Source organism: Dreissena polymorpha, chromosome 4, assembly GCF_020536995.1.
Source record: "Dreissena polymorpha isolate Duluth1 chromosome 4, UMN_Dpol_1.0, whole genome shotgun sequence".
In the NCBI taxonomy this organism is placed as follows: Eukaryota; Metazoa; Mollusca; class Bivalvia; order Myida; family Dreissenidae; genus Dreissena; species Dreissena polymorpha.
In genome coordinates this window covers 99,948,138-99,975,968 of record NC_068358.1, presented here as the reverse complement: position 1 = coordinate 99,975,968, position 27,831 = coordinate 99,948,138, and the positions used below count along the sequence as shown (strand labels likewise).

Below are 27,831 nucleotides of genomic sequence, written 5' to 3'. Positions count from 1 at the left end.
TACATTTAAATCTTTATTAAATCTTAGGTAATCTTTGAGATCATAAAACATATACAATCATATGCTATCAAGTATATTCTCATTAATGATAATTGATGCAAAATGTAAAATAAAAAAGCACAATACGACAGGTCAATCAACAAAACATCGCTTAATATCAAGCAGGCAATTGGAACAAGTAGAACAGATAGCTATTATGATAAATATTTCGCTTAACACTGATTTTATGTATAACTTTGACACAAATAGTGCTGCATCACTGTTTCAAAGCAGGTGCTTGTTTGCAACATTTGTGTCGGCTGTTTTTTATGGATTGGTTTTAACCCATTTTTGCCTAGCGTCTAGAAAAAAGGCCTTGGCAAACAACGTAGACCCAGATGAGACGCCGCATGATGTGGCGTCTCATCATGGTCTGCGCTGTTTGCTTAAAGGCATTTTTGTAAGAAATATTCTAAATAAAGATATAAATACATGTGTAATAGACATCCCTAATTTTGGAAATAAATTGATCCAATTTAGAAGGATGGGAGAGTCCACTAGGCATAAATGGGTTAATGATAACCTTATTATGTGCATTGTTGGAACATTCTGTAAATCCTATTTACTCTAGGTGACTTTAAAGCATATGTTGATTCAAGTAGCAACATGTAACTTAATAATATGTAATTGTTTAGCAATGTCATAATGATATTTTCAACAATAACACATATTCAAAGCGTGAAATTTCATTTGGTATAATTTAATTTAATGCATACATAATAAACATGGGCCAGCGCGTTTTTTCAAAATTCTAAACATGGTGAGTTTTACAGCGAAAAGACCTGAAACTACCTCTGTATACAACAAGAGAGGAAAGTGTTATATATGTGTATAGGCCCTACATTAAACTAGTGTTTAAATAATATTAGACTATTGTTATTCAAGTATTTCATTATGACGTGACGACAGCTTGATTTATCTTCTTAGGGAGTGTCCGCACAGTATCTCAAACTCAACGCACGATCTGGATCCAAAAAACATGTATACATTTTATTTGAGTCTTACTCATATCGATGATATTGCTGCTGATAAAACTTTCGCGACAGTGTGACTTTAACCGGAACTCTACAAGAACACACGTTATAACTTTTGAACAATTGTGTCTTGTTCTGAGAAAACTGGGCTTAATTCATGTGCGTAAAGTGTCGTCCCAGATTAGCCTGTGTAGTCCGCACAGGCTAATCAGCGACGACACTTTCCGCTTTTATGGTATTTTTAGTTTGAAGGAAGTCCCTTCTTACCGAAAATCAAGTTGAAGCGGAAAGTGTCGTCCCTGATTAGCCTGTGCGGACTGCACAGGCTAATCTGGGACGACACTTTACGCACATGCATTATGACCAGCTTTCACAGAACAAGACACAATTTATCCTCATTCTGGGAAAACAGCACACATGCTTATCAGTCTACTTTTAAACGAAATATTCCATACAAGCAAAAAATATCGTCCTTGTTTAGACTGTGTGGACTGCGCAGGCTAATTTGGGACGATACTTTGCGCATGTACATTAAGCACAGTTCTTTCAGTGCAAGGCTTGATTTTTATGTGATGTGTTTGACAAAAAAGAGTCTTTTACATGGCACTGGTTTACACTTATTAAGTTTTATGTTATAAAAAATAACAAAATCATTTCTTTGATTTTTAGATCAGTATTTACCTGGTGTGTACTGTAGGTTACTGGCAGGATGGTTCACAAGGCCTGAAGATCTACTTAGAACACGAATCCTTAATCACGTTTGCCTGTAGATTTTACATAGTTGACACAATTGTAGTTTGAAACAACATCGATGTTGCATCACACAGTTTTGTACATTGAATTACTTAAATATCACAGATAAAGTAAGCACTATTTGCAGAAAAATTCACACCACATAATCTCTACTTTGTCCACAGACACCTTGCAAGTCATCAAGTGTGTCAAGTGTATAACTGCCCGATGTCGTTGTTGAACCGCCATCATCATTTGACCTAAATGAACTTTCACTGTCATTGCGCATGCGCGGTCTTCTGTCGCCATTTTGAACTCCCAAGTACAAGTTATTCCAGGGCTCAGCAGGATGCAATGGCTGCTGGCCGTACGTAATGGGCGCATTGTCCAAACTAATTTTGGGGTTTATATGTTTGTTGGGGAAGGATTTGATTGCAAGTCTACCCGTTGGATACTGAGGGTCTGGTTGGTTGTGGTAACTCTGTTGCTGGCGACTATGAGGTGGATTTTGCAACGGTGTGCTCTGACGCACTGACGAAACGGGCGATGGTAAGTTGTTTTGATTATTGTGAGAAGGCATAAAGGTCACCCTTTTATGTGGTCTGGTATCGAAGCTGCCGAAAAGGATCTTATCATCTGAAAAAGAAAGATAAACCGTTCATTAAATACTAGTGCCAATGTTTTGTTATTATAACATAAATTAATAAATTTGAAACAGGGGTTTTCTTGTTATGCTGTTTCAAAATTTCGTGATCAGAATATATAACTAATTCTTACCATATATCGGTGATGACGTAGACATGTCTTCGTCACTTCCGCCACGTCCACTATCGCAAGTCGCAGTGTCACGCGATGTCTCGCTTTCACTATCCTCGATTGGCAACTTCTGCACCTTGAGGATAAAAACAATCAATTTCATTAAACTGTTAAAATTTTATACAACTGGTATCCGAATGTCTTTTCTTCGACATGCAACATACGCAGTTTTTTCCACAATAATTAGCCAAACGGCATTAAACACTAGTTTTTCAAAAGAGCAGTGCCAAAAAACTATTAGTGAACGTCTGCATCATTACTTAATCGGCCTAGTCCATCTTGTATTTACTTTAACCCATTGAGGTCTTGCGTCTTGAAAAGAGGCCTTGGCAAACAGCGTAGACCCAGATGAGACGCCAAATGATGCGGCGTCTCATCAGGGTATGCGCTGTTTGCTTAAAGGAATTTCTGTAAGAAATATTCTAAATATAGAAATAAATATACTAGATATCCCTAATTTTGGAAATGAATTGATCCAAATCAGAAGGATTGGAGTTTCCTCTAGGCATAAATGGATTAATCTGACGTTTTGACGAAGAAAGATTAAAAGACAACACTTTAACCAACTCAATGGATAAACGGCCTTATTGTTTCTAATCTCGACTTTCTATCGTCACTTAATGGAGCATGTTACCTTTTAAGTGAAACCCACTACATGATATGAATCTGTAAACCCCTTTGCTTAACACGGTGTGCAATTTAATGCTTTTAAAACAAAAACGTTGTGCACAATTTTAGCGGAGTTAATAACGTTGCACCAAACAAGTATTTCGAATTGGTTTGTACAGCTTTTTAAAGAACCGTTTAAAATGCAATTCTTACAGAAAAGGTTCTTTCTTACTCAACATGTCAGACAGAAGGCGTATTCATTATTTATTACGAAATGAAGTTTCTAAAGAACTGCATCTCCATATTCATATCAGGTTATAATTCCAATATGCACTATGACATCATCCTCAGGATTCGAATCTCATATCCTTTATATAATGGAAGTTTTCGTTCCGTGTTTATGGGTTGCCTTTGTGTTTCCTTATATATTTATTTTTGTTTGCAAATGTATTTGTATCATTGATTCAAAATATGCCATAGATAAATAGTAGATAGAGAAGCGGCACCCAGTAATTTGTACCAGACGCGGCAATGTATTTTATCCTACAGCAAAAACTGTGAAATAAGTACGCTTTATCTTAATTTTATACATTTAACCAACATTAAAATTAAACGTAATGTAAGATACGTTTTAATTGGTAAATTTTTCGACAATATGCCAAGCATGAGTATAAGCAACAGCGAAAAATTAGTATAAATTTAAAATATTGACCTATTACGCATATTGATTGCTACATTTTGACTGCCTTTGATTACACCTGCATGATAAACATTAAGTCGTAAAAACATATTTTTAAGAATGTTCGAAGTCGTCTTGAAAGATTCCTATTATCGACCCCTACCTCGCTATCCCCGCCCTCAACCCTACCTCGCTATCCCCGTCCCCACCACTGCATCGCTATTCCCGTCCTCATCCCTACCTCGCTTTCCCCGTCTCCACCCCTTCCTCGCTATCCCCGTACTCAACCCTTCCTCGCAATCCCTGTCCTCAACCCTACCTCACTATCCCCGTCCTCAACCCTACCTCGCTATCCCCGTCCTTAACCCTACCTCGCTATCCCGGTTCCCATCCCTACCTCACTATCGCCATCCTCAACCCTACCTCGCTATCCCCGTTCCCATCCCTACCTCACTTTCCCCGTCCTCAACCTTACCTTGCTATCCCCGTTCTCATCCCTACCTCACTATCCCCGTTCCCATCCCTACCTCACTATCCCCATCCTCAACCCTACCTCGCTATCCCCGTCCTCAACCCTACCTCGCTATCTCCGTTCCCAACACTACCTCGCTGTTCCCGTCCCAAACCCTACCTCGCTATCCCCTTCTCCAACCCTGACTCGCTATCCCATCCCAACCCCTAAATTGCTATCCCCGTCCCCACCCCTACCTCGCTCTTTCCGTCCACACCCCACCTCATTATCCCGTCCTTACCCCTACCTCGCTATCCGCTTCCTCACCCCTACCTCGCTATCCCCGTCCCCACTCTACCTCGCTATCCCCTTCCCCACACTACTTCGCTATCCCCTTTGCTAACCCTATCTCGCTTTCCCAGTCCCCACCCGTACCTCGCTATCCCCGTCCCCACACCTACCTTGCTCTTCCCGTGCCCACCCTACCTCATTATCCCGTCCCCACCCCTATCACGCTATCCCCTTGCCCACTCCACCTCGCTATCCCCGTCCCCAACCCTACCTCGCTATCACCGTCCCCACCCCTACCTCGCTATCCCCGCCCCCAACCGTACCACACTATCCCCGTCCTCAGCCCTACCACGCTATCCCCGTTCCCAACCCTACCACGCTATCCCCGTCCCCAACCCTACCTCGCTATCCCCGTCCCTAACCCTACCACGCTATCCCCGTCCCCAACCCTACCACGCTATCCCCGTCCCCAACCCTACCACGCTATCCCCGTCTCCAACCCTACCACGCTATCCCCGTCCCCAACCCTACCACGCTATACCCGTCCCCAACCCTACCTCGCTATCCCAGGGGCGGGTCTTGGCCTCCCACAAGTACTGCTGCAGTTTGAGGGCCTTCATGTGTCGGTCTATCTTCTCCTGTGTCTGCAGGGAGTAGGTGGGGGGTACGGGCGCAACGCCACCATAACTAGGGGCTTCGTCGTAGAACCTCCCCTGTAGAGATACAGAATAAAGTAATGCGGAAATATACTTATAATTGAGCATTGGTTGTTGAGTTGTTTTATTCTCTGGAACACATTATTTATTTGTATAAACGAATTGTTCTTCACTTATGAAACATTGTATGAAAGACAAACGAAAAAAACACAATTTTTTAATAACTCTGTTGAAAAGGATTTATTTAAAAAAAAAAATCAAAAATAATAAATACATTATTTTCCACTTGCCGTTCATGCTTTCTCAAATACATTTATGCGTTAATTTGAAACTTAAAATGAATCCATTTTCTATGAAAGACGGTCCAATTAAAAAATATCACTTCATTTGTTTGAAAGGGATTCTCAATTCATATCAATTGTAATCAGTATGGTACCAATCATAAGATTCCGACGCGCTATATGGTTTCAATATAACTATTAGTAGAAGTCATAGTTAACACCAGAACCCGTTTCGGGAGTTAATGGCAATTAATGTATTTTTCTCTCGAAATTATTGTGACATGGAACAGACTAAAATCCCAAAAATCCCCGCGAGACATCTGTAATGGACGTCTGCGGAAAATGCGATTCGGACGAAAGGATTGTTAAAAGTGTCTCCAAGGATTCCGTTAACGAGACCACAAATCTAATTACGTGTATCCGAAAGAAAGAAGCCATCTATTTTATATCCGAAATATTTCTAAGGACTCATTTCTGATGAAAATAGTTCCATAACTCATTTTAAGACGTAAAAGGGCTAACGAAATAATATTTGAATCGTTCACTTTTATGCCAAAAATAAACTGGAAGCAGTATGCTGTTAACTTCTGTTCCATAAACAAAGTTATATTAAAGCATTCAAATATACATTAGTAATGTCGCATACCATATTTTTGGTTCACTCATGACTTATGTTGAATAGTTCAATATTGAGCACTTACATTTTTTGTGTGTTCATCCGTGCTTGATTCCACGTTTTTTCCGCCATCTAATCCGTCAAATGAGAAACTGACGCCTTTCTTCTTCTTATCGTCCTTTGTATTCTCAGTTTCATTTGCATCATTTTCAGTTGCGCTTATCTCGTGATTGTTTGATTCGGAAGAAGTGGAAATGCCCGAGTCCGAGTATCTTGTGCTGACATTCTCGTGATTCTTTCGCCTGTCTTTTCTCCTTATAAAGAGAATAGCAGCGACAATGACCACAGCGACTGCAAGCGTTGCTACGATGACGACGACGGTAATGATGATGTTTGTATTGCTACCACCATTTTGTTCAATCTTTTTGGAAGTAGCAGCGGCGTATAGTAGCTGAATTTTCAAATCTACTCGAGTAGACTTGGGACTAACTGCTTTATCTCGTACATTAATTGTTAAAGTAACCATAGTATCGTCTTTTATATCGACGTAGTTTTTAATCGAAATTTCGCCAAGATCAGGATTGATTCCAAATATATCTCGGTCATTGCCGCTAACTATAGAAAAAACCAGTGTGCCATTGTCCCCTGCGTCAACATCATAAGCTGCTACCGTGGTCACTACGTTGTAATGATCAACGACATACAGGAACGTAACGGTGTAGTTTTTGTCGTTTGGAAAGGTGACCCGAGGCGCGTTGTCATTCTCGTCTGTTACATAGATGGTAATAGTATGCGTGCTGCTCTGTAGCGGTGCCCCGAGGTCGGTCACGGTCACCGAGAAGTCATAGCGGTTTTGCTGTTCGCGGTCCATGCGTTCTGTTGCCATGATTTCTCCGCTCGGTAAAACGATAAAAGGCAAGAAAACGTCTAAGGGCGCCAAAGAAAATTCGAACTGTCCATTATTGCCAATGTCCGCGTCTTCAGCTTTCAAGACACCTACGGAAACGTTCGCAAAATTGTTCTCCGCGATCGTGAATTCCGGTCGCGTGGGGACGATCACTGGGGCGTTGTCGTTTACGTCAATTAAAGTGACCGCAACCGTAGCACTTCCGTTTCGTCGTACGGTACCGTTATCAACTGCGTGAACTTTAAACACAAGCTTGTCCGACCTTTCCCGGTCTAGCTTATTTCTTGTCGTTATGACACCGGTAGTTTTATTGATGGTGAAGTCGTAATTGGACTTGTCCAACATATATTCCACAGTCCCATTGTCCCCCAAGTCGACGTCAAACGCGACAACGCGGGTAACGACAGCACCGACAGTCTCCTCGTTAATCGTGGCGTTGTAAATACTGGCGTAAAATTTAGGGTCATTGTCATTCACGTCAGTGACGCGTACGAAAAAGGTCTTTGAAGAAGATTTTGGTGGATTTCCACTGTCAGTGCAGATAACGGTTACGTTATGTACGCTGGTCGTTTCACGATCTAGAGAACGTGCCGTTACAACTTTATACCCGCGGTTTTGAAACTTCTCCAAAACGAACACTGGATTCGTAATAGAACAATCAAACTGTCCATTAATTCCTTTATCGCTGTCGACTACATTAACGTGAGCAACAAATACTCCCGTCGGTTGATTTTCCTCGACGTCAACATGATCAATGTTCCCAGGTGTGAAAAGCTTTATTTCGATACTCGGAGCGTTGTTTGCCACGTCATTTACGGTTATTTTAACAGACGTTTCATTGACGTTCGGTGAGTCCCCGCCATCTTTGGCTTCAACAATGAATTCATAGAGTTCGGAAGTTTCTTGCGTTAAGTCAGCAATAACAGACAGTTCTCCGGTATTTTCGTTGATTTTAAAAAGACGCTGAATGGTGTCAAGGTTAGACTGACGTTTGATGCCGTAAGTGATGCGTGCGTTTGCACCACTGTCAGCATCCTTCGCCGACAACACAAGGATGATAGAGTTTGGAATTATTGTCTCATTAATAGTAACTTCATATTTGCCGTTCATAAACTGTGGTGCATTGTCATTCGTGTCTTGAACATTGACAACGACTTGAAGTTCGGCAGTCTTCCCCGATGGTACCCCACCATCGGCGAGTAAGAGTTTCAATTTATACGAATCTTGCAACTCTCTGTCTAATGCTTTCTCCAAACGTAACTTGAAGCCGAAAGACCTATCTTTCTTGCTGGCCAAAAGCGAAAACATTGCCGTCGGCGGCTCAATGCGATAGCTCTGAATTGTATTGTTTTCGAACATGTCCGCGTCTTTAGCACTAGCAATCTCGTACATAGACCCAACAGCGTCGTTCTCTGGAATATCAATCATAGACATAGCGTTAGTAAACACGGGCGCGTTGTCATTGACATCCAAAACGCGAATCTGAACAGACACTATGGCGAAAAACCTTGAACCTCTAACTGAGACATCAAAATGCATTTGACAATCCCGAACCTGGCATAGCGCTTCGAAATCAATTATTTTGCTAGAGGTTGTGATATTTCCGGTTTGAGTGTCTATTTGAAAATATGGAGTGAATTCATTTTCTTCATAAAATGCAAATGACACTACTTCAGAAGTGTTCTGTGTCACTTGCGTGTCTCTTGCGATATTCCCAACGAAGACACCTGCGCTTTTGTTCTCCAATACGTCATAAGTGACGTCAGACGGAAGTTGACAGCAGACGAAAGTAACTAGAAGACACGTGACTGCAGCAAACGTCCACATGGTGCCGGTAGTCTGTTACATGTGATGGCGATGACCATAATATTCTGAAAATAGAATGAAGCAAACGTTACATGTGTTTGATAGTTCGCCCATAAAAGTCGCTGTAGCAATCTAATTTATTAGTAAGAGCCTAAAATAAAAACGCCAATCTAATAAAAATGACGCGACATGTATGATGTTTTCATTTGATGTCATGAAAATGCCTAACGTTAACATTGTGTTATTTTTAGCAGAGACGTCTCTGTTTTTACGTTTTATCGCATATTTCACACGTTACGTTTATCAGACACATTGAATCAAATTATTTTCCGGCTTTATTTCTATTCAGTGTAATAATCATCACATTTTATATATCAAACCAGCATGAACAAATTTTTAAATGAATTCAAGCAATATTTGATATTTTCGAATTATGCATGACCACTTTTATCCATAGAGACCTCTAACGTTTGCATTCCAAGCCAGGTTAGTGACAAACTATGTTTGTTCATACTATTAAGTTATTTATGTTTATTTTATATCCCAGCACGGCCGGGGAATTAGCAAGATCCCTTTATTTACGAGGGGCTAAGGGGACAAACAACGAAAGTCATTGTATGCGAACAACTGGGGTGATCAGAGCGGCCTAGCGTCTAGAAAAAAGACATTGGCAAACAGCGTAGAGACAGATGAGACGCCGCATCATGCGCTGCTTGCTTAAAGGAATTTCTGTAAGAAATATTCTAAATAAAGAACTAAATATACTAGACATCCCTAATTTTGGAAATAAATTGATCCAATTTAGAAGGATGGGAGAGTCATTTAGGCCTTAATTGGTTTAAAAAGTACTGTAAATCTCAATTGTACGTATTTGCTTGCAATCATTGGAAAGGCGTGATTTACAATACAGTATTTTTTCGTATAACAATTAAATATATAATTATATTATTTGTGTTGCTTGTATTTAGACTAGATAACATACTAGTTAATATTAGCGGCGTTCTTGTAAAGATGTGCTTAATGCATATGCGAAAAGTGTCGTCCCTGATTCGTCCCTGATTAGCCTATGCGGATTGCACAGGCAATCAGGGACGACCCTTGACGTCTGAACTGAAATATCGTTTTAACGAGACTTCCTTAAAACGAAAAAGCGGAAAGTGTCGTTCCTGACTAGCCTGTGCGGGTTGCATGGACTAATCTGGGACGACACTGTACGCACACGTATAAAGCCCGGTCTTCTCCGAGCCAGGCTCATGTTCTTGGGGAGCGTGCATGTCGCTTTAAAATGTCGATTCAAATAGCAGCTTTAGTCTGGTGTAAACTGTTTATTTATCTTAACACCTCTGTTATCACTTAAATTATACAGGCAAACGCAGGCAATAAGGGAATTATCGGACGAAGATTAATAAATAAAAGGCCATATTTTACGCTAACTCTGATAACATGCCTTTTATTTCACATTTGTCCATTTATGAATTCAAACAAATATACCCAAATGGGATGTGATTGTGACCTTGAACAAAACAGCTAAAATAAAGTTATGAAGTTATCTGGCTTAAACCATATGCTCAATTATATCCGACTTCTCTTGAGGAATATTTTAAATGATTTTGTCTGAAAACAACGTGCATTTATAACTAAATATATTTACTCATATCCTGGCATTAACAATTCAGTATCCTTATTCAGTTCACTAGGCTGATTTTGTTAAAAATACCATCCAAAATACGAAACTGTGAGTGCTCTTCTTCCCGACGGGTTTTGCCGGTTCTCAAGGTAACTTACACCTATATGAAATTTCGTTTAACACCTGTAATAAAACTGAATGCTCATAAACATTGCCATTACCCGTATAATCTTACAGGTGTTTAAACCACATATTACCCGTAATTAATTTAAATTGTCCACTTTAAGTGCGATTATAAATTTTGCGTGAAATGTTACACCACAAAAATGAATGCAATACGGACAAATTTTCGAATAGATTGCCGCCTTGTCATATTACATTTCATGTCGTCATATGCCGAAATGAAGAGGCTTGATAGCTCAGACAGGCCGATGGGTGTATCCTGCCTATAAGCCAGTAAAAGTTCTGATTGAAATATGCACCGCGGCGTGCGAACATGGGCCTTATACAATGTGCGATCATGCATCCGCGCAGTCTCGGCAGGCACGTATAAGACCGCCAAGGCTTGATGGACTTAATGTTGGACAAGGCAGCTCCTGATCACATTTCGCGATTTCACATGCTTTTCTGGAGCTACGTTTGTCGCATTTGAAATAAGACCCATTTTCGCATAACGCGGTTCATATATGACTGGTCTCAACGAACGCGAACTTAATCATTGTAAGTATAAACGCGAAGACTTCATCGTATACGTATTACTTAAACTCCATTATTGTCAAACAATGTATTTACATACTTCCAATGAATAGAATGTTTTCATTTCTCAGAACACTTAGATTGATTATTATTGTACACTTTTTAGTACACATCAATCCATCACTTTTTCTATCAATTATTTTTTAACAAGTTTACAAACGTAGATACGCAACATCTAGTCCATAAGTCAGCTTTTCATAAGAATAAGCATCAAAACATTAACCTCATTTCAATACGCTATCAAGTAAAGTAACGCTAGAACACATGACTTGCTAATTGCTTGATAATTTATCATTATCAATCGATTATTTATTTTCACAAGCTCTGTATCTCTTTTATCGTGATGAACCGTGGTACTCATCTACAAGTTACGTCCGAAAAAATAATCATAACGCTCAATAAATTCAACGCAGTGCTCATACATGAACGGGTCATCAATTTCGCAACTTGATGAAAACGAAGTCAATGATTCGAGCAGTGATCACAACACACTAGTATAATGGCGCCGCTCCTTTCATCTTCCCTAGCCACCGATTTAAGATGCTCTGCTGAAGTCTGAAAAGACTCCTAATTCACTGTAACATGTTTCTCCTTTGGGGACTATTTTAATCCTCATTATTTGTCACAATTCTTTCGCGCCTGATTAGTTTTATTAGAATTTTAACTTTTGAACATACTTAAGAATAATAAACCACTGAGCCATGCAACGGTCTACTAAATGCGATGGATAATGCTCATTTAAATTGTAATAAAATGTTTAAAGATTAAAAATAAAATAAAATATACAACAGAAACATCAGACATCATCATCTACTTCAACTTAGAACAACAGCAACTACTTCTACTGCTACTACTTCTACTGCTGCTACTACTACTTCTTCTACTACTTCTACTACTACTACTGCTACTGCTAATGCTACTTCTACTACTACTACTTCAACTACTACTACTTATACTACTACTACTACTACTACTGCAGCTGCTGCTGTTACTCTTACAACTACTGTTACTGACAATTAAAAATGAAAAAATAAATAAAAAATAATGATAATAAAGATATAAAACAATAATAATTAAGTAACAATAATAATGATAAATAATAATAATCATAATAAAAATAAAAATGAAAACGAAAATAATTATAATAATAATAATGAGAATAAATAATATAATAATAATAATAATAATAATAATAATAATTAATAATAATAATATTATTAGTATTATTATTACAATAATAATAATAATAATAATAATAATAATAATAATAATAATAATAAATATAATAATTATATTAACAATAATAATAGTAACAATAGTAACATTATCAATAATTATAAAAAATAAAAATGATAATAATAACAATATAATTATAATAATAATGATTATAATAATAATAATATCATTTTTATGACAAGAAGCAGGGAAAAGAAGAAGAAGAAGAAGAAGAAGAAGAAGAAGCACGACGAAGACAGCAGCCCCTCCGCAGAAGCGCGCGCCGCCGCCCGGCCAAGCCCCGCCGCCCCGCCGCGAAGAAGAAGCAGCGCCCCGCACTCCTCCTCCGCCGCCGAGCCCCTCCGCCCCCGCGCCTCCGCCTCCCCCCGCCAGAAAAGACCATCCGTAGTAGAAGAAAAAAGAAGTAGTAATCGTAAAGAGATCGATGAAGAACAAAAACAAAAATCTCAAATATTCTTATATATTATTAATACAAACTTACCATTAGCAATCAATTGTCTTTTCACATTGACAAACGGAGCGGTGAAAGTGATGTGTTAATCACGACAATGCCTCACTCGTCCACAACGTCAACGCCCAGCCACACGTAACAAAAGCTTTAGCTGAGGACTTGTTTTATGTTTTACGTTTCATTGGGTGTCATCACAATTAACTGTGTATTTACGGCGATGGTTATGACAACCTCACTGCATTACGAATCGCCGGCTTCTGCCTGCGACTTCGGAAATGATAATAAAAACAGTCACACATCACCGTTCGTACTATTTTCTCATACATAAATGTTTTAATAGTGCTTGATTGATTATATTACATGTGTTCTTGTTCACAGGTCAAAACGTAAATATTTACTTGTAATACCATAATATATATTTTACAACATAAAATGAGGGAACATGAACGTGACATGCATAAAATATCGTATTTCAATACCTGGAAAAAAACATCAACAAATACCCTCAATAAACTTATTTTACAAACATAAAGGCCACACAGCTATTTGCATAAAGTAATACTACAAACCCCTTACTTTAAATGTAATTTTACACGAACAGGACGACAACTTAAACTAAGAATTGTTATATTTTTTTAAAATAATGATTATTAGTAGTAGTTATAGTAGTAGTAGTAGCTGTGGGATCCGACAGCCAGAGTGCAGAAATATCCTTTCACGTATCCTTTCAGTTAATGATAAAACAGTATCTTTATGTTGCCAAAACTTTGCTCATAATATCATTATAATTATTGTCTTAACCCTAGTTATATCAATTTATTACATAATATTTTATTTTTCATGTGTTTTAATATCGTAGCAAGTATTGTTTTATTGCTTCAGTTTCTTACAGCATTTTTATTTATATCACACATTTTTAGATTATCAATCCTTTAATTAATGGCTGCATAAAGTATCAATCACTCTTATTTTTATCAATTGCATGTATAATTATATGTTTTGTACAACGCCATTGAATATAATTATATAAATAGGCGTTTCATCAAATTAGCAAGTTTCAAGTTTCAAGTTAGTAATAATCTAATTTGTATCATATTTATTTTACGATAACACGAAGATTTTTTAAATAATTATCAGATATCTAAATTTTTACATAAACCATTAAACATTTAATATTTAAATTACCTTGAATGTATCCGTATGTCAGTGTTTTTTTTTATATATTTCCCTTTGAATATTGTTCATAAAACAATTCATACACTTTGAACACTGGACTTTTAACGCGTCACTTTACCAATCGCTACACGACACTATTTGAGTGAAAACCAACAATGCAATGAATGATGTTAGCGTTCAGCTGCCTTGTTTATATAATACGTCAGATGGTCGGCGAAGCGTTAGTTTTGTAACCAAAGACGTGCCAATATTTTGATAAAACATGTAAAAAGATCGGTTTGTAGGTTTTTCTCTTTCTTCGCTGATACCGTCGGAGATATAGCTAGATAGGGTTTCCTGATTTACCCCTAGTCAGAGGAAAATGACAGTTACAAACCGAAATCTTTTTGTCACATTTCTTGTGAAAATAACCAATCTGATTACGCCCGGGGTCATAAGAGTTGCGTTTTCAATTGGTTTAGACATTAAAGCAAAGTTGACGGAAACAATAAACCGTTTACCTGGTTGAAACCCTTAACTAATTAGTGAATTTGAAAATAGTGATACGATCTTAAGTGAAGTTAAGTGGAAAATCAAAAGAAAGCCGCTTAATTAAGATGTGTTGACTTTAAACGGTAGAATTGACAAAACGGAAACATCAAAGATTTTTGCAAAAGTTACAAGATTGCTTTATCTTTTTAAAGAAAAAGTAAACAATGATAAAACCGATGCAATTAAGTAATGATAGCGAGTCAGTTATAATTAGCAATAATGTAATTTTTCGTTTCGCGTAATTTGGTTTCTTTCATTAACAAAGTAGTATTCCGTCTTTTGATGACAAATTCCATAAACGATCCAACTAGCAGCACGAACGTTATCGGAATCAGAATATGCGTGTTTGTTGTAAATTTTAAGACGATACGAACATCGAAAATTGAAAAGATTTGCTTATGAAATATATTCTCGCTATATCAAAAAAAAATTACAATAAAATTTACTTACTTCAAGTAACTGAAGCGAAATCATTAAAATATATCATAACGAAAGAAAGAGTAAACACCAATCTCAGTTTCTTGCAAGTTCTTAATAATATGTATAGGAATAACAGTCGATAAGTATTTAAGTGAACCTAAAATAAACGCCACCATCAAGCACAACCTCCGCTATCTTAATGCGAAGTCAAATATTCAAACAGCTCAAGCTTTGAATGACAACATTAATTATCAAATAAGTCATTGATAAACACATTGAGCCTTCCCATCTTAGCCCCTAATCCGATTTAGGCCCGGGTCTTAACACCTGGGGCCGACAAAATAAAGACCTCGTTCAGTACTCGGCGTCTTCCTTTGTGTGCCCTCCTTAAACAGCAAGAAATGTGTTTCTATTCGAGTCTCGCTACGGGAAAACGGGGTAAAAGCATGTAGGTAAAGTGTCGTCCCCGATGCACGGGCATCTGTGCAGGCTATTCTGGGACGACACATTCCTTCTAGCCGGGATGTTCGTGAAGAAGAGACCACCTTACAAAAATCATAAATGCGGAAAAATACGTGCCTGATTAGCCCATGCAGACTGCAAAGGGTAATCTGGGACGATACTTTACGCACAAACATACATTCATCTTTTTTTAATTTTACCTGCACCAACAGCCTATTGCTTGAGCAATGGTATATGACTTATTATAAGTCAGATATGAATTATATTAATAAGTTATAAAGTGTATGTAATGTGGACAGTGGCAGTTTAAGTAATTCATACTCTAACTGAAGTTTACCATTTCTTCTGTCTTCCGCTTATCCTAACTTTATCGCACGGATCATACTTCTCGAAAATAATTGCTTTACATTTTCCAAAGTTGTTTGTTTATATTACTATTATTTATTTTCGCGAATAGCTTTGAAACTGCAATCATTTAACTGGTCGTTATCACATAAAGAGATACGACATAAAATCCTATCAGTTTATATCTTAATTACAATATTTGTTCCTTCTTAAGCCCGTCGCACTTTTAATGGATTAGACCAATACTACATTTGACAGGCAAATATTACTGAATTCGGTAGATATGAGGGTCCAAAATCATAACAACTTTTATATTACCAGACTTGACATGATACATGGCCCTTTTATCATGTATGACACCAGAATGTGGTAATGTCTCTATAGTGTACACCACATTCATTGTTCTAAATGAACTCCCATGACGTCATTTCAGTTACATAAACTATAACGGATACTTGTATTCGGTAGAATTTTCAGAAAACACTATGTATATGCCTGATTTTATGAACCATATATGACTCAGTGGAAAAGTGTAACTGTAACATATCTTTAAATCATAATTCAACAATAGTAAATATACGGTTTGACAATAATATATAATTGAAGGCACATTGTTTAGCTGCGCTCTGGGAAAACCAGGCTTATGCATGTGACTAAATTGTCGTCCCAGATAAGCCTGTGTAGTTCGCATAGACTAATTAGAGACGACACTTTCCGCCTTTATGGATTGTTGTTGTTTGAATGAAGTCTCTTCTTAAAGAAATTCCTATCTAGCCGGAAAGTGAATACACAGAATAGTTAATGGGAGTGTTGCCTTGAATGCTTTATCTTAAATATCTCTGGATTTATTATTCTGCAATGCTCGAGGAAGAATACGTATCTAAAACAACAAGAAGAACAACAAAGCTATAACACTAACACTATCTGAATACATATAAGCATACATGTAGTTATATTACGAATTGTAAGGATATCTTTGTTGAACATTTGTTGATTCATCTTGTTTCAATTTAGATATTTCTATATTTAATTTATTGAAAATTATTATGTTCAAATAGCAACACACGTTTCCGTTGATTGTAAAAAATGTGTAACCCAAAAGTATTACAATCAGTTTGAACAGAGCTAGATCTATTAAATTTGATGAATGAAGACATTTTTTGTCATTTTGAAGTTTCAGAATCGAATTTCACTATACATTTTATAAGGCATTTTATGTCTCCTATGACATTTAATTCATATGACCTTCGACCTTTGAAAAGGCATCTAATAAAGTTATCGTTATCCGAGTGTTTGTCTTCCATCTTTGTTGAAATATAAACACAGTAATCGTGGACTCTGATATGACATATTTTCACAAACACCTCCACTGATATTTAACAGATCAGCGCGACATTTCAAACTGCGCAAAGATATGTCAAAGTAAAACCGCTGCCGATGAAACGCGTCTAGAAGAAGCCAGTCTATAACGCAAGGTGACATTTTAAAAATTACTCATTTATCCAAAATTTGAGTGAGATGTCAAATTTTAAGGTTTTCGCCGTTCTCATGACATTTGAACGTTTAACAAGAATACAAACTATCGTAATTTACAATAAACATGCGTATTACAACTTGCATGATCATGTATTCTTCATTACATTTTTTTAAATTTGTTTTTAAGGAAATTGATGTATGCCTTTTATATTTCTGTAATTTCTGTTTACATGTACAGTTTATTATAAAATGAATGTACTTTTTCAGTGCCTGTTAACATTTTGTTTATATACACAATTCATGGTTTATTTGAACACACACCACTCTTACCCATACTGTATTATTCTCTTAATTACTCGTTTGTTCACGCATGAATGAATGTTTAATAATGTGAATCACGATGAGCTTTTATATATCTAAGTGAATATTTTCTGTTTTGTTCTGTTTAATATGAAACTATCTGCAAAGTATTTGAAGAAATAAAATAAGTAACTTACTGAAACACATTTCATTCAACTGTAAAAAGGCCTGTTAGTCATATTTGCCGTAGAAATGTACTCCAGGACATATACCCATAGAACAAATAAAAATATCCTATTAAATAGCTTTCTTTTTCAAATAATATGTTGGATATAACGTTTTTTAAATTTAAATTTAACTCAAAATACTTACGTAATGTTCAAGAAATATCCAATATCAAGTTACTTTCAGTAAATATTATCATAATATGTAATTTAATTCAAAGAACGATCCACTTTATCAAGGCAACGAAAACATAAAATTTAAACCTTGAATGTTTCATGTTATTGACAGCGTAAATTTTAAAATGTTAAACTTTAACAACCAGCATCGCAAAATGGGTCCGCATCAAAAGAATCAGGACAACTGAGTAACATACGAAGGTGCTAGCCGTTCACATGCAAACATCCAATTGGTGGAAAACCTTAAATCAACAATGTCGAAAATCATACAGGAAAAACCTCTTTCGCGCTTAGGCAATTAACTTACTAGTAAAGCTAATATTTGTCCACTATTGATAGGTGTATTAAGCCCTTAATAGAGCCCAAGACTCGTTTTGAGCAAATAATTCGAGCCTCGGCAATAATGCTGGAGCGTTTGTATTTCATATTTGCACAAATTCACATATAATTGCAAAGCATTCATTTTTTGAAGTATCGTTTACTCTTGTCTCGTAACATTTGTGTATTCGGCACGAACTTAATTTTCGTAAGTTCAACAATGATTGCAATCGTGTTAATAAGATACTATTTTCTTATGCAATCAAGAACAAACATCACAAAAGAGATATAATCTTAACCATTTTCGTACCCGTCAGAGCTTCTTTAAATTTAGAGGTTCATGAACCCATTTTGTGTTCCTATATACACAACTCTATTATAAAAACTGTATCAACTGACCATAACAGAAATTTGCTTTGGATTGGGTTGGAGAACCATCTCAGTAGATATACACTAAAGTTGTTTATAATAAATAATTACTGGAATAGGTTACATTTTTACTTTTGTAATCGGTATCAATTTGACCAGTATAATTTCCGTAGGCGAAACGCGTGGACCAAAATGTGCATGCTACTTACGTAATTTGCCTTAACCCATTTATGCCTAGTGGACTCTCCCATCCTTCTACATTGGATCAATTTATTTCCAAAATAAAGGATGTATAGTATATTTATTTCTATATTTAGAATATTTCTTATAGAAATTCCTTGAAGCAAACAGCGCAGACCCTGATGCGACGCCGCATCATGCGGCGTCTCATCTGGGTCTACGCTGTTTGCCAAGGCCTTTTTTCTAGACGCTGGGCTTAATGAGTTCATGACTATTGCAATCAAGCTATGAATACATCTGCTTTACTTTTTCATTATCAAGACTTTCATTAATTTATGTATAAACAAAGGCATCAGTTTATAACGCATGGTCATGTGCAGAACACATGGAGAACTTAATTTGTCGTTCTTCACGTTATTTGAATCCAATAATATTATGATTTTTAATACATCAACAGCGGCAACCCTTTCCTGGTCCTGATTCAAGAAATTTATTAATTTGTTCAAAGGTACATGTCCATAAAATAATTCTTAATACAGGCTTTAAAGCATTGTTGTTAAACAATCAATGATTGATATAGTTTAACTGCGAAAAACTGCATTTCGGTTTCACTTTGCAAACAACGCCATGTGGGTACATCTAATTAAACATATCAAAGAATACGGTACAAAGAATAGACGTTTATATCGTTAAAACATGCGGTTTTCTTCTATGGAAAAAAATCGAGATAAAATCTTAAATGTTAAGAAAAACATTAACTGGAATTGCTTTTATCTGTGAAATGGTGTTTGCTACTCAACTTGTCTTTTGTGTCAGGGTTTCGGATTTATTTAATTAAATATATAAACAACTTTCTGCCGAATATGTCGTTAAAGCAAACATAACTTTCTTTTAATCATTTTTGCAATGTTGTAAATATTACACCTAATAAAAATCGGATTATGTTAATGGGATCTAATAAAATTCTAAATGCCACATTGTTCAAGTCTAAAATGCGGAGAAAGAGCGTGAACAAACACCATGGGGCTTAATATATTTCCAAATTTACGAGGATTATACTACGGTGTAAGGTTTTATGTCCCGAACAGTTGGGTATAGGGTTTAAAAAGGAAATGACGCGCCCTCCTTTTGAAGAGTCCGTAAGGGTATGAAAATATCATGGCGGTCACAAACAAAGCTGACAGCCTCACGGTCGGCTGTCAGCAATAAACACATCACGTTCTTGTTTTTTTTGTCACAACAAAAAATACTGGTTAGGTGCAAATTGTGTAATTTGTCAACTGAGGTCCGGTAACTGTCGATACGGACATAAGAACAAGTGAGTCAGATGGCAACAGTGTGAGAAAATAACGGCTGTAACTATCTGCATTGGGCTTATTGTTTGTACATAGTATAACCGGGTATGAAGCTGACATATACTAAAACATCGACATTTATATTTTTTTATTTATACATTGTGAGACATATAACGACCGAATTTATCATGATTTATGACACGAAACATACGATAGTCGATATCAGATATTAAAATGGAAGAAATTGGCACTTACTAACATTCGTTCATTATACAATTAAAGTAAACATAAAGCGATAACATCACCACACAATACCTACTAAAAAGCCATTATCTTGGAGTTGGTGGCAAATCCAAATAAATAAATTTTGATATGTTAGCAGAAAAAAACACGCTTCTTTGAATGGTTCCACTTCTAGAAGCGTGGTTATGAAGCCCTTTTCACGTTATCAAGAGCCTATTAAGCTCTCCCCAATAATGCTATGAAAATGGCAGCCATTATTTACAATTGCTTTGTTAATGTCGCGCCATATGGTCGTTTATAAAGTTGAGGCAGGAAGTTTAGTAAACGTTTGTGTGAAATACGGCTTTTTATTAAAATATTATTTTGTTAAGGTTTTGTGGAGCTTTATATCTGAGTCCATCAAAAGCTCCCTCTGAATAGGTGAACTGTGCCATTGTACATAATTGGTTATTGCGTGATTGTCTGAAGACCCGATAAATCATTTGTATCCTCTCATAATACTTTGGAAAGCACATGTTGCTGCTGGTGTAAGCTGCTTGATAACTTTGATTAATTTTGTCTTTTCTATTCAGCTTACGGTAGCAACGGATAGGTTTGCTAAATATTTTTGAAAATTTTGAGGTATTCAAACAAGCTGTACGAGAGAAACAATTTATGTACATTTCGTTTTCTAATATTGTATATTTGAGATCATTTTTAAGAAATTTGTTGAAACGTTCTGCTGTAAGTTTCTAACACACAAACATTCGTTCGATACCGTCATGAGTCCAAAGCATTTTAAAAGTTGAAATGAGTCTCGTCCTGAAAAAAACTGGGCAAACACATGTGCGTTAAGTTTCATCCCATAGCAGCCTGTGCAATCTGCACAGGCTAATCATGGACATGACTTCGCCTTTACTGGATTTTCGTCCAGAAGAGATCTCTCCTAGACGAAAACGTCAATAAAAGCTATAAGTGTCGACCCTGAGTAGCCTTTGCAGATCGTACAGGCTAATCTGGGATGACAAACTTCCCAAATGCATAAAGCCCTTTTTCAGAACACGACTCAACTAATCGACATCTTAGATCGATCCCTTGCAACCAATTACAAACATATAACATTACCTCAACGGTTATATCCCTATTAACAGTTCATCCTCAAATTGTGTTCCATTCAGTTGTTATAACAATGACAAATGGAGATTGTTGCACTTAAATCCTGTATCTCAGGTTCCATGGCTTCTAGCTATATGAGTTACACCGGTGGTTATCAACTGTAACGTTATTAGAACCGTCTGTCCCCGAGGCGGAACTTCATCTTGAGTTACGGATGACGGGATCGCCAAAACCCCATTCAAAGCTATCGTCTTTAATAGATTTCAAAATATTTTCATTAGTTGAAAGGACAGCGCGACATTTGACGAAAATTGTGTGCTTTCCTAACAAAGTTGTTTGTACAAGTTGTTCAGAAATCTGTCTGTATGTTGGCCCCTTGGGTCCATTGCAATCGTTATCAGATACGGGGGGAGGAAACAGAAAAACAACAACAATATTGACTTAAGCAACAGATGCTGTAAGGGTAAACAAATTGACAGTTCGATTTTGATGAAGTTTGTTTTTCAAGATGTTCAAACGGATAGGGCTTTTCAAATAGCATTTTAATCAATTGGACTGTTTGTTTTTGAAAGGTGTTTTTATTGTTAAGTAACTGAATGTTAAGGTTAATATACAATTTACCATTTCAATATTTTGCCATAAACATTTGTGTAACTGTATTGTGACTTGTTCGAAACTTAAACAAGTTAATTTCGGAATCACGTTTTACTGATATAAAGGAGTTGAGTCAGTTTTTGAATAGTTAAGCTTCAATCTTAAAGCATCCTGATAAAGAAATCATGTGCATGTTTATTATGGGCAATAGCGATAGAGTGTGTTCGATACCATTGTTATTGGTATACACGAAGTCGTGAATACGTTGAAAGAATAATTGCATCGCTTTTGCAATCCACTTTTTATTGACGCTCACATAGATAATCATGTGTATTGTTCGCAGTTCATTAAAACATTTACAGCAAATTATCTTATCATTTCTACTCGGGGAAATAACTAAAGTGAATCAATAGCCGCAATTGATTTGGTTTGCGATGATTTCAATTTGCCATAAGATCGAATTTCCGAAACCCGCGATTCTTTCTATGAGCATAATGACCAATAATGATTCTCCGATAGTTTTGATTGACGTGTTAAATGTTTAATTTTAGATTTAGTGAGCGAATGGTATGAAAACAAAGATAATACTGCGAAGAAGGGAAATACACGCATTCAAGTTTTTGCTAGCTAAGAATTGTATTTCCATGTAGTTGTTTGGTAATCAATCTATAAAAATATACCACTCCAACATTATATCATGATTTATCTATTCGTTCTATAACTATTAATTACTATACTTGGTAAATTTGCATGGTATTACGAGGTAATCAGAGTTGTTCGTTCTCGTCGGTGCGTTCATTTTAGTTATATGGGGTATATTTTATAAAGCCTCTGCGAAATCACATGGTAAAAAGAAACATGTAGTTTATCCGTTAAGTACCATCTAGACACTTGGCAGTTTTCTTTTATCCATGAGCTGAATATGCACATATGAGTGTAGAGCTTTCGAATTCAAACCATTAATAGACAAACTTTGCTAAATGTAATCGTAAATTCAAAACCTATTAGCAATCTGTACTTGGCTCTGATGTGACAAAAACTTTGTTTGATAAAACTCTCCGGGTATATTGACCTATTAAAATTGCACAGCACTGTCACTACTCCCAGTAACGAACGAATCGTTTAAATATGCCAAAATTGGACCGAATCAAAACCAAATTACAGTGCCATTATCTGATAAGCCGCTTATCGGTGAGATTTAAGTGGTTTATCTAGTCTGTGAATATTGAAAAAGACATTTAATAAACTTTTATACAAATAAAAACCTTGGTTTGGCACTGAACTAGCCTTGATATTGCGGCTCGAGAAAAAAAAACTCGCTCAAATTATCTACGCCGCTATTGAGGTGCCTTTCCTTTCAGTCGCATTGTAGAATTTTTTAAAGTTTATTTGAAATCCGATCAATATATTCGCAGACGACACAATTATACTGGTCAATTGTTATTAAATTGTCAAAATATTTTCGACAGGTCTAACTATTAGGTTTTGATTTCCGCCGCTACAAAAAACACGAAAAACGTATAATTAACTGAAAGCTTAAGCTGTAATTTGGAAGTAAATTTCACAGTCAACCACGCCAAATATATTCTTCAATATTTAAATTCTTTCTCAATCGTGTTCTTAACTTAACGAGGCTTTTTCTGTTCATGAAAATATTTATTATGAATAAATGTGCAAAATTTAACATTAAAAGCTCAGTTTTGTTTTAAAAATAGTTTGTATTTTAATTGATAATACCTGATCATATGATTGTAAATTATTTAAAAATGTCTGATTGTAGCAATAACAATACTCAGTTTAGATCTGTTTACATATGTGTGGTCTAAAAATGTTTTTAATTAATACATCGGTAACATTTCGATATCTATTAATATTTTCAAAACGTCAAAGGAGAATATTAAAATTACCCCAAACATAAGTTACGAATGTAAATCACAATGATTTAAAAATAAATCAAATGCTTGACTCTTAAAGAAGAAGAATAGCAATAGGAGGAAAAATGAGACCCAATTATATTTCTTAATTTATTTATTTATATATCGAGTGCATTATTCAAAACGTGACCATGCACACTTCATCAAATAAAAGTCTCGTAGTGAAAGGAACACACGCAAGGTTGGGAATCCAATCCCGTGTCACGGGATTCCATGTCATGATTTGTATCTACTTTGTTACATCACACGGCATTTAATACAAGTACCACAAGCTACCACGGCAACATGTGATATGTTTACGCGCACACGGACTATATAGGTATATGTTACATGTAATATATAATATAAACTATTTATTTCGTGTGACATGTCATATAATATTATCTTACCGTCTTCGTATTCAAGTGTCATACAGTTTCATATACCGTCATAAGAAGTTATTAGCAACTTGTCCACACAAATGACCGATTTGTTATATTTTGATATCGTACTAAGTTATTTCTTTGTTCGCTGGCGTCCGAATAAGGTCACTTATGTTACACGTCACTTATATCACATGATGTACTTCCTAGAACAGGATAGGGAAATGTGTAAGACAAAATTGCTTCAGCCAAATGCATTAATTTTATCGAACTAGCACACGCTAAATTATGATTATGCAATTCTTTCTCTACGTCTATGTTTTTTTTAACTTTTTGATAGCGCAAATATCCCAGTTTAACTTGAACCCTGTATCATCGCGCTGAGACAATTATTCTTGCGCAATATAATGCGGTTGAAACATGTATAGAACATTACAAAAACGCAAATGATAAAATGCTCCGTGAACAAATGTGCTGTAACGTATGAACGTTTTAAGCCACAATGACATTAATTTTGACATTTTGTAAAAGCCTGTTTGCGGCATATTGCCGGATTAACCGCCACTTCTATGGCACTGAAATATGCATCCATCAGTTGGTTTAGTTAAACCTATTAATTTCACGCCATACTATTAATAAAGTTAAGCGTCTATATAATTTTGGCAATGCTTCAGTATCCACATTTAGCGAGCTACGTAGTAGACTATTAATGGACAACATTAAAATTGTAGTATAATATCACAAAATAATAAAGAAGTGTTACAAATACCATTTTTTTCGTTTGATATCTCCATAATTATTCAAGTAGGAATATAACTAACCATTGGGAAATTATACCGAAACGTTATATATATTTCGTGCAACGGTATGCATCATCAATTGTCTAAAGCTATACACAACGCAACATTTGAATGCATACTGACGGCACTCAAACAACAAACAAAATGACATTAATGACGCATTTGAGACAAATATTCTGCACCAAAAAGGCCACCATTTCCATTTGGCATTACCACTGCATTTCTCTCAAATCACCGACGTAACGCTCAGTCCATTTGCGGGAAGCAATCCTAGTCTCGCGAGATTTATTTTGTTACAAACATCACCAGTAAAATATCGCACTTGTAGCACTTCAGAAACTCTGGGATTATAAAAACAACAACCCGTCTGCAAACGTGTTGTTATGGCAGTAAAAGACAACGCATATAATATCCATCTGTTGCCGTTATGAACAAATGCACCAGTAAGTGAGTCGCGTTCTGAGAAAACTGGGAATATTGCATGTGCGTAAAGTGTCGTCCCAGATTAGCCTGTGCAGTCCGCACAGGCTAATCAGGGACGACACTTTCCGCTTTTATGATATTTTCTGTTTAAAGAAAGTCTTTTCTTAGCAGAAATGTAGTTTTTGGCGGAAAGTGTCGTCCCTGATTAGCCTGTGCGGACTGCACAGGCTCATCTGGGACGACACTTTACGCACATGCATTATTCCCAGTTTTCTCAGAACGCGACTCAAGTGGACTTCCACTTAATGTACTATGAGTTATGAAAACATGACTTAAAAAACATCTCCGTCCATGTTGATGGAGATGTACACGAATATCCATCCATTTGTGATAAGAGACATTGCCGCTAATAGAAGCAGAAATAAATTTAATCGAAGCAAAAGTTGTTGTACAACTTAATTGTACGCAGTATGTTTTGTGCAACAACCAAACGATATATCGAAAATTTTGTAATCGAATTTACGTAAAGGTTTTTAGTAGGGTTTGTTTAAGGTCCCTTTACATGTTTGAAATCAGCGTTAGTCATATCTTACCGTTTACAGATGCTACCTTGAATTCATTTCTTTTGAGTAAAAACGGGAATTTTAAGACGTTATTTTATCAAGCAATTTATAACGTCATATTAAAATACTATAAACTATGTGGTGACAATCGTTCAATGGTAGTGGCATTTAAATTAATAGAAATAACACATATTAGTTTAAATAACACAATATGCAATTTGAAACAGGAACCTTATCTGTACGTGACTCATGACGATAATTTTGCCAATTGTTCTGTTCTTTAAAGACGGGTGTGAAAATGAAGTAAAGAAAGGGACACAAACCCATATTGTCGTCAACACAATATCCGAATATATACCGAATTTACAATGAACAAATTGAAAATGCGCCGATAAGATCTTCAGTTAATGCAACCCAAAATTATTTCTGTTTATTTGCATTTTATGGTCGTTTTAATTACTTTGAAGTGCACTTCGAGGGCTAAAGGAATGCTTTAACTACTAACCCGCTATTAAAATACTCGCAAACTGTCGCCGCGTTGATTGTCCGTTGCAAGCACATTGTGAAGGGAGCAATGCTGGCTAAAATAATTCATCACATTTTATTGCTAGATTAACACTTAAACAAAGAAAATGTGAAATGAGATTTTGATTAAATTTCACAGAAATGTAGCATACATGAAGTATTTAAAAAAACACAGTATTTTCATAATCATCATCATTTTCTATTTCTTCATAAAATATAACAACAGCAATAACAACAACAGCCCCTACTACTCCTACGGTACGACTACCATCGCCACAACTACAACTACTACTAACACTACCACTACTACTACTACATAAACTTCTACCACTACAACCACCACTACTACTACTACTACTACTACTACTACTACTACTACTACTACTACTACTACTACTACTACTACTACTTCTACTACTACTACTACTACTACTACTACTACTACTACTACTACTACTACTACTACTACTACTACTAGTACTACTACTACTACTATTACTACTACTACTACTACTACTACTACTACTACTACTACTACTACTACTACTACTACTACTACTGCTGCTGCTACTACTACTACTACTACTACTACTACAACAACAACTACTACTACTACTACTACTACTACTACTACTATTACTACTACTACTACTACTACTACTACTACTACTATTACTACTACTACTGCTACTACAACTTCTGCGACAACAACAACAACAACAACTCTTCTTCCTCCTCCTCCTCCTACTACTTCTACTTCTTGTACTACTACTGCTATTGCTACTGCTACTGCTGCTGCATCTGCTACTGAAACTACTTCAAACGCTACCACTACTACATCTACTACTTCCACTACCACTTCTGCTACTACTACTACTATTACGATTTTATATAAATATTTAAATTTATTTTAATTCTTACCTGCAAACGACTTTATAGACCACAAACGTTAAAATCCAAGAGTTGCGTCTAACAAATATGCGACTGCGACGTTTAAAAACCTCTCTAATAGTCTACCACAACAGCATGAACACTGCACAGTAGTTTTTTATGAGCAAATAGTTGCGACAAGTGTGGATAATGCATCGTACA

The 27,831-nt window shown here is 36.2% G+C and overlaps 1 protein-coding gene across 4 annotated transcripts; it reads right to left on the bottom strand.

Moving 5' to 3' along the window:
• LOC127879097 (protocadherin beta-11-like) lies at nucleotides 1–27,831 on the bottom strand. 4 transcript variants are annotated; one of them, XM_052425716.1, is made up of 6 exons: nucleotides 27,661–27,831; nucleotides 6,230–8,922; nucleotides 5,149–5,304; nucleotides 2,523–2,637; nucleotides 1,695–2,381; nucleotides 1–1,003 (listed from the first exon to the last, which is right to left on the bottom strand). In XM_052425716.1, exons 2-5 carry the CDS (start codon nucleotides 8,876–8,878, stop codon nucleotides 1,900–1,902), a joined length of 3,402 nt encoding a protein of 1,133 aa, XP_052281676.1. In that variant the 5' UTR covers nucleotides 8,879–8,922; nucleotides 27,661–27,831; the 3' UTR covers nucleotides 1–1,003; nucleotides 1,695–1,899. The 4 variants fall into 4 exon arrangements, with proteins under 4 accessions (XP_052281676.1, XP_052281679.1, XP_052281678.1 ...); XM_052425719.1 differs by lacking the exon at nucleotides 27,661–27,831 and adding an exon at nucleotides 21,548–21,679; XM_052425718.1 differs by lacking the exon at nucleotides 27,661–27,831 and adding an exon at nucleotides 18,010–18,193.